The sequence below is a fragment of the Arachis stenosperma genome, chromosome 9 (assembly GCF_014773155.1).
Source record: "Arachis stenosperma cultivar V10309 chromosome 9, arast.V10309.gnm1.PFL2, whole genome shotgun sequence".
NCBI classification, from domain to species: domain Eukaryota; kingdom Viridiplantae; phylum Streptophyta; class Magnoliopsida; order Fabales; family Fabaceae; genus Arachis; species Arachis stenosperma.
The window spans coordinates 163,250,018-163,258,788 of record NC_080385.1 but is presented as its reverse complement, the minus strand read 5'-3'; the positions used below and the strand labels follow the sequence as shown (position 1 = coordinate 163,258,788).

Below are 8,771 nucleotides of genomic sequence, written 5' to 3'. Positions count from 1 at the left end.
GATTTTCTTCTTTTTAAATTAAAAAGAGACTATATATGACTGAATTACCATTTTCAATAGTGTATCACGTCTAAGCAAATGACCAAAACTTTGACAATCACTAGAGACCACTTGTCCATTTAAATCCAACTGATAGTCAGAAAATTCGAGTTCATTTTTCACAAATAAAGTACAGTAATTAAAACATTCAGGGTAAAAAAACTACACATAATGAAGCTAAAGAAACGTCAACTCTCCTAAGAAAAGGTGAAGAGAAATGTTATGAACACATTTCTAGCATGACACAAGATGAAGTATAAATAACACATCTTGGAAAAACAAGAAACGGGTAGGTAGCCAGCCAGATAATATAGGAAATTCAACAGTTAAGGGATGCTTGAACATTGAATTTACCAAGCAAGAGAAAATCAAATAGAATAATTGAGAATACATTCCTGTTGCAATTGTTTCTTACCTCGGTTTTCTTGCACCCCTTTAAACAAATGGTGTTTAATCCCAAGTAATTTACAGCTACAATGAACATCAGCTATCCAGAAAGATATCAAGATCCTATGAACTGCTTCCAAAGAACCGTGAGTGGCAATCAACAAAAGATAAGCCAGCAGACACATAATAGTGATGATGCAGCACACTCTCCTTTAGAGTATGCTGCTTTACATGTATCTGCTGTCTAATAATTCCCAAAAGATCAAAACTATCTTAACTACCAACTCTAATTGCCATCAAATAAAATTGGAGAGTGAGGACCTAAAATAACAACCATTAATTCTATCCTAACTTTACACCTAAACCAGAATGCTTCAGGTCAGACATCACTAATTTGCATATGTGCACAATGTTTACAAAAAAAGGGGTCTGAAAAGAATATTATATATTTCAATCAGATTTCACGTAGTGACCTGTTTTCCTCCTGTGCCGGCTAAAATCCGATACAAACCTGAAAGAAAGGCCGCACCCCTCGACCTTGCATTTATAGGGCTTCTCCCCAGTGTGCACCCGTATGTGCTCCGTCCTTGCCCATGCCCACTTGAATGACATGGTACAACCTTTCCATGGGCACTTGAGGGGCCTCTTGTCATCATGAACACGCTGATGAAGGAGAGCATATTTGTGGGAGCTGAACTTCTTGCCACACCCTTTGTGCGGGCAAAGGTTACGCCTGTGCAACTGTAACTCACCCTTTGTCATGAAACTCATACTGCAACCATCAAGGTCACACCTGTGGGGCTTTTCAACATCGTCTTTTTTGTTCTTGTGTGCAGCTGGAACTTCGGAAGGTTTCCGGTCCCTTCTAGCCTTCGGATTCTCCTTGTCATCTTGGTCGGCATCTTCCTCACTTTTCTCAGGGGCAATCTTTGTAGCTCTTGGCCTCAGACCTTCACACGGACTTCGAATAAAGTTGTTGCAGCTGAATTGATTCTCTGTTATCTGGTCCAGTTCCGTCTTTCTTTTCTTCCGAGCATTTGATCTGGGAACCGGATTACTCAACTTACAGCTTTCCTGCTCTGTCATCATATCTTGTGACAATTTATCTTCACTTCCATTAATATCTTCCTTTAATGGTGTCTTGGGACTTGAGTTATCTTCCTCATTAATTCTATTATTTGGCTGGATTTTCAATTCATTTTCTTCTTGAGAACAAGTTTCTACTGCAACTTCAGAACATCCTAACTCCAAGATGGCTTCACTTCTAGTATTGCCTCTTGCAACATTACTAGAAACAGGTTCCTCGTAAATTGTATTATTATCTTGGACCTTGCACTGCTTTGCAGACTCCGAAGCCAATTCAGTTAATGCGTCATCTATAGAGGCAAGTATAGGTTGATTTGCCAATAAGACACTAGATGAAGCAGCTTCTTCATTGTTGCTTTTGCAGGCAGATGGATTCTCTCGATGCAATTCTTCATCCAAATCCAAGCTATCACATTTACAATCAACGTCGACATTTCTGTCCGTCGAATTCACAAGTGATCTAGAATATTTATTGTCCTGACACCCAAGCTCCTCCTTGCCACTCGTTTCCAAAACACCAGTATCATGATGATTCTTAGATTGATCATCTTTTTCTCCATCTATTCCTAAATCCTGCACGGTGTGATTCTCAATCTCAGTTTCAACATTTTCATTCACGAAACAATGACCTGGAGAGGAATTAGAAGTTTGTGAGGTATCAGCGTTCAAGCTAATGCTATTGGGAAATTCAGTACCCTGAATTTCATGATCCACTGGAGACACTGCAATGGAAGCAGATGCATTTGGCAAAGCACAATCGCTTTTGAAATTATCAGCATCAAGCTCCCCTTTAGAACCACATTTATATTGATCCCCACTCGAATCAGCCGACACAATCTTGGACTTCTCTTGCAATTCATGGACAATGCTTGATCCAGAATAAGAATTTTGGTTGGACTTGAACTTCCTTCTTGAATATTGAATTAACTTCTTTCTGGCAATAGAATCATCTATTCTTCCCTCCAACTCATCATCTTCCCTTTTCTGAATGGCAATACTGGGTTTAGGTTTCGTTGGAGCTAGATGATGTAATCTTTTGGAGCGAGCTCTTCGAGACTGCCAATTTATAGCTATAAATTGTGAACCAGGACCTTTATCAGAGAACAGCATGCCCAATGCCAGGGTCCAAATAGCTTGTTTAGATGGAGACTTATTTCTTGCATTAACACAATGGTGCAGATTAATTCCCAAGTTAGATGTCCAGTCTTCGCATTCATCATATTCCTCACCATCAATTGCCAGGTCAATGAGAGTCAAATTTTCTGGGGATGCAGTATCTAATGGAACATCGTTATAATCAAATGCAATGTGTGTCTCTTCTGCAACTGCCCTGGCATGTGCCTTTATCTTCTCATAGTCTACAATAAAGCAGAGTGTCAGAGTAAGAAAAATTATAAATGTAAAAGAAAACTTTGAATATAGAGCTTGCCATTTTCTTCTGAATTTACAATAGAACTCTCACGTCTATAACTGATAAAAAATTAATGTTAAGTAAATTATAACAGAAGTATATAACTATATATTGGTCAACAGCCTCACTTGAATAGATGGATTCCATATGTACTAAAGCCTATTTAGCTGAAAACTAAAGTTGAAGGGTGCAAAACCTAAATGCCATACACCTCAAGTAATTTAATATTGATCTTACATAAGATTAAGAAAATGATATCATGAACAGATTTGTAATCTGCAAACAAACCTGAATGGCATATAATAAGCACATTGGCTCCGCCTTTGCACTGCAACATCTCCACTATCTGAACTGCATGTTCCAGGCAGAAAATCCGAGGCCTCAAAAATTTATTAGCCATGTTCCAGCAATTAGTACAACCAAATGATTGATCTGGTGACTCCTTTGCAGCAGGAAGTTCAGAAACAGAGTCATTACCTGAAGAACAACATATAATATATAATGATGAATTCAACAATTAAAAAATGCTATCTACTCGGTAAAGCAAAGGGCTATCTCAAAAGTTAAGCATGCATCTTTGTCAAGTCTCTATATTAACTTTGTCATCATATAAGCTTCCATAATAATAATATCATCTCATAAATATACAAAAGGAAATTCAACCACGGATTGCACTTAGTTACATGTAATGTATCATAAACTTTCACCTAAACAATATTATAATAAGGGTAGCTGCAATTCGAAGTGAATAAAATAGGAGAGATGATTGGGGGATACAATTAGAAAGAACGAACACAGTAGCTGAAGAGAGTATATACCAAATACCATCTTAGTTAACGTAATTTTTTGTTTCATTGTGACACATAAGTAGCAATTGATATGTCGATTACAGCCACATTACAAATTGGACATTACTGAAAAATCAATAATCAGTATTCAGTGCAAGAAGGAAGGTAATAAGTTCAGAAAGTTGAAAGAGACCCACAACATTTCTCAGAAATATTAAAATCCCATTTGATGCCTGAAGTTGGTTAAGATTTTAACTTAGAGAATAACATTGTGATAACCCCATAAGTTACAACATTTTCTACAGCACTGACATGTTCAATTCACCTCATAACACAAAACATGAACATATGACAGACTTCAAAACCAAATGATAGCACAAAGTGATATTACCAGAGACTGAGCTATGAGCAGTAGAGTTGAGAGTGCAATCTTGAACAGGAAGAGTTTCCATCCATTTCTCAGATGGTTGTACCACAGTCATAAATGGAAAACCAAGGATTCCACAGCCCACACAAGCCAATGCCCCTGAATCAGTTTGGAAGTGAGATGGAAGATCATCACAATCAAGATATAGACCATTCAGATTCTCCATATACAAACTCATCTCGTCAATCAGACTATGACCAATCTTATCTCCCAAACTAGTATTTGGCATGTCCACCATGGCCGTTTCAGCAGCAGAAACTTCAGGTAATGAACAATCTTTGCTAGAACCTAGTAGTAACTCGGCATTCCATAAAACAGCTTGTTTAGTTGCTTCTTTTCCAAGAAGAATGGATAGAAGTTTGTTTTCCTGCAGCATATCTTCTATAAAAGCCTTCTTTACTAAAAACTCTCTTTCTTCCTTCTGACGGTCTCTTAGACGAGAACTACGCACACCAGGTAATAATGTTCTTGGTACCCTATCAAATCAAACAGATTGTCATATAGAACAGAAACATAATTAGGTACCGCTTTGATATTCTTAAATAAAGAAAAAATCTGTTGCAATAATGCCTCTGAATATTAGAACTATATTTGATATGAAAACATCCAAAAATGTGAACAGACCTTAGGACAAAAAAGAATTTTCACACCAAGAACATATGACCCATATAAGTATATGATATTCTTAACATAAAATATCTAGTGAAATACTCCCTTATACCAATGTTTAGCATCATGTAGTAAATCCCCAAATCTCTATTTTGAATGACATACTACTTCCATAATAATAGCATGAGAGTTATATAATAATTTTGCTTGTAAGAAGATTCAGACACTAGGTTCACAAACATCTTTTCTACTTTCCCTACTAGTACATCCATATCATTAAAGGATAACTGATGAAGGAACAGAATGAAAATCATGAACCATAAAAATAAGAGACTATTACCACTTTTTAAATTGGTTAGACAAAGAAAATGAAAGGAACATAGGCAATCATATTTGGAATGATGATAAACCTTTGAGTAGTAGTATCTACTTATAAAGCAGTTGTGAAGGTTTAGCTCACCTAGAAATAAAAGACATGGTCAGCAAGTAAAGCAGTTGCTGATGCGAGAGCATTGGAAGATAATTCATAGCAGCTCTACGCACAGCAGCTTCCTTAGCTACGATAAGCCACTGCGGAGTTCCAAAGTTAGCAGCCTCCCCACAGTTAAAACCTACATTGCACCATATGGTACACAGAAAAGCGTTAGTTGAAGATGGAAAATAGAGATAGCATTCATGAGACAGCATAAGTCAGATCCAAATGATTTGGTCAAATGATTTCTCATGAAAAATTTAAGGCCAAGGAAAGGGGAAAAAGAATAAGCAAAGACAGATCCAACTCAATTGTTATGAAAAACTTAACAGGCAACCTACAGGAAATATTGGTCATATGTGGTCATAATTCATGCCCAAACCACATTCGCAATGATTTGATAAGCATTCTGTTATCATAAGTTGTCTATCAGATTATTCCATTTCACTGACAGTATATAATGATCATGTGATACACATAATCCATCACCTTTAATTAATTTTTTAAACACTTCCATTTAACTGTACTCTTTGATATGCAGCCAATTTCTTTAATTACCAAAGTCAAGCAGCACCATATAGCCCACATTGCATTATAGAAAAGTGGATATGATTATTTCACCATTTAAAGGAAAAAAGGTATGACTTGCATTTCATGAAGATATATAAACATCAAAGCAATTACCATGGCTGAATCCAACATGGTAAGCCCTTGGAAAAGTCACAACAAATTCACCAGGATTCTGTATTAACCTAAAGAAAGAAAGCATAAATGTAAGTAGAAATCCCATGATAACTCGATTGAGAATAGTATAGTCAACAGAAAAACTAGCAACAGCCTCTAATACAACTATAAATTACAAACAATTATAATTTCTGATAATATCATTTGACATATGATTCATTCATGACATAAAAGCGTTTCAAATATGCCAAGCAACTGACCTGCAACAAGGAATCCCAGATGCAACAACTACTTCAGGTGATATAAGAGTTGTTTTCTCACCTAAAAGTTTCAAAGCAGCTGAGAAGAAAAGAAACTGAACTTGGGTTACAAAAGCACTGCACAAGCTAAAGAGAAAAATAAATGAGATAAAAAGAATTTAAATATTTTTTTCCATTTAAGCATAACTTTTAAATTTGAGAATTTTTAGGAATTAAATATGCAGTTCAATATGATATTTCTTCTGCCTTAAAAATGAAAATGCAATCAAGTTTGACATATGCGACTCTTGACACTAGGATTGATACTTTGACACTTCTGCATGTCAAAGTAAAGGCCAAAAAATATATATATTAACATTGTTAGTTACATTCTGAGTCATGAGTTTACTTTACCATACAAACTTATATATAAAACCTAAGCCCACCAGATGGGTTTAAGTTGCTCATGTTTGGAAATGTAAGAAATTGACACCAATAAGAACTTTAGTGAACAAATCTAACTATTTAATTTTAATACCTCTAAAATCATTCGTCCCAATCTTTTCTGTAAACAAATGACAGTGAAAAAATAACATACCTAAATGATCAACACTACTACCATATGCCTTAGAGCGGATGACCTCCTCAAAAGCAAAGGCATATTCTCCAGGAACAGCATACCAAGTCTTTGCAGAGCCAGTGTGAAGGAAATTCAAGCTGTGAAGCTCATGATCCTCCACATGCCAAGCAAACCAACTGAACAGCATACCAATGTATACCATAGGTGAAGTAACACCAGGAATATCATCGGGCATGAAACGTGTTAGCGAGCCAGATGAGCGTGCAATAACTTGCAAGTTCCATGGACTGTTTGAAAGCTTCCAACCAGCAGTGCCTTCCATATCATCATCAGCAGCATCTGAAACCTTTTCCCTAGAAGATTGTGAAACTTCGTTTGATGCAAGTGTCACAGTACTAGCTGTTTGGGACTGTACACATTGTTCTGCATGAGTTTTGGCAGAAGCACCCTTATTCTCATCAATTTGGGTATCTCCTATGCCATCCATTTCAGTTTGTTTAGAATCAGAGCTATGTGGCCTACTCTTATAATAAGTCCTTTTTCTTCGTCTTCTATGACTATAAAGAAATTGACCCTGTGATTCCCCAAAAGCAGACCCAGGCACATCATTGGCATATTCAATATATATAGGCTTCTCTGATGTTGCCTTCCAAAACATAGCCTCTATAACCAGTGGAGAAACTTCCTTCACCGTAGCCAGCACACTTTTAGCGAAGGACTTCGATTTCGACTCAAACTGATCAAGTGTATAGACTTCCCCACTCTGCCACACTTGTTTTTGACCACCTGGCAGTGGATTCTGAACATTCCCTTTGCTGGTTTTCTTCACATTCTGCCCTAGCTCTTGCTGCCTTGTAGTAAAGACAGCCCTCAACAACCTATCATTACTACCAACATCCCTAGAATCCGTTCTCGAAGAATTACAACAACCTAGAGAATCGCTCTCTGGACCTAATTCAGAGGCCTTCAAGAGGGACTTATTCAAATTAGAAAAAACGTATTTTTTTGAAGGCTTGGGCAATGGTGGTATAATCTTACATATCCCATAGTTGCTAGCTTCCTTCTCAATCTTTGAAATATAAGCAATCGGGTCGGCGAATTCAGTATCAGTAGGTCGAAATTCAGGTGCCAGTGGCAACACTTTGAGCCAATTGGGGATTTCAACATTACCCATTGCATTTAAAAAAAGAGGGATTGATTTTGAAAAGAAACAAAAAGAATTAATGATTTTAAGATACAATTCCTACTCAATAACCTGAAACACTAGCCTCCATTGAGGTTTTTAAAAACCCTAATTTGGGTAGGGTTTGGTAAGATTATTGCATACCTTTGAAGAAATTGGGTGAGCTAAGGCAATTAGCGAAATGCAGAGTGGGAAGGAGTGAGTTGCAGGAAGGTATAACTGAAATGCACTGTGCATGATTGGCCTCCAAAGTCCAAAGGGCACCGCACAGAAGAATTGTTTGGAGAGAGAAAAAGATTTATGAGAGAGAAAGAGATAGAGAAAGGTGTACTTTTGTGTGCACGAAGGTGGCGAGTGACATTTTCCCTCCGCTCACGTTAGTCATCTTCCAGTCACTAATCTAATGTGCGCCACATTACTTGGGAACTTTTTCCAATAAATTATCTTCTTTTTATTGGAGTACAAAATTTCGAAATATTATCTATACTTTTTAATTCAGATGCATTTTCTTTTTCGAGGGAATCCTTGGATGTAAACTTTGCAAATTATCTTTTTTTATGACATCATATTTGGTGTTTTATTAGAAAAGGGTGTTTTGAAATTTTAAGATTTACGCCGCGTATGAACATGCATTAAAGTATGGATAAAATACCACACAAAGGAGCAAGCTCGTTAGAATAATTAGTTTCTATGAATTTTTTATTGGATCTGTTGTGTTGTTTGTAAAATTTGTAAAATTAATAAATAATTAGTTAATAAATTAATTATTATTTAAAATAATTAAAAAATTAAATTTTATAATTTAAAAAAAGTAGAAATAATTAAAATATAAATTTTAATATTAATTTAAAAAATTTTAATCTAAA

At 36.2% G+C, this 8,771-nt stretch overlaps 1 protein-coding gene across 1 annotated transcript; it reads right to left on the bottom strand.

Moving 5' to 3' along the window:
* Positions 1-295: 295 nt before the first annotated feature.
* On the bottom strand, positions 296-8,197 carry LOC130948587 (lysine-specific demethylase ELF6). Its single transcript, XM_057877368.1, has 7 exons — positions 6,741-8,197; positions 6,164-6,242; positions 5,904-5,971; positions 5,208-5,358; positions 4,103-4,614; positions 3,212-3,400; positions 296-2,870 (listed from the first exon to the last, which is right to left on the bottom strand). The coding sequence occupies exons 1-7, from the start codon at positions 7,894-7,896 to the stop codon at positions 877-879; spliced, it is 4,149 nt and encodes a 1,382-aa protein (XP_057733351.1). The 5' UTR covers positions 7,897-8,197; the 3' UTR covers positions 296-876.
* Between the last annotated feature and the right edge of the window lie 574 nt (positions 8,198-8,771).

Bases quoted from the DNA above. Each gene is read 5' to 3' on its own strand.
- LOC130948587 (XM_057877368.1), bottom strand. From the start codon at position 7,896: ATGGGTAATGTTGAAATCCCCAATTGGCTCAAAGTGTTGCCACTGGCA. The intron at 5,972-6,163 runs GTCAGTTGCTTG...TTCTTTCTTTAG, and splicing joins TCTGGGATTCCTTGTTGCAG to GTTAATACAGAATCCTGGTG. The intron at 2,871-3,211 runs GTTTGTTTGCAG...GCTTTATTGTAG, and splicing joins GCTTATTATATGCCATTCAG to ACTATGAGAAGATAAAGGCA.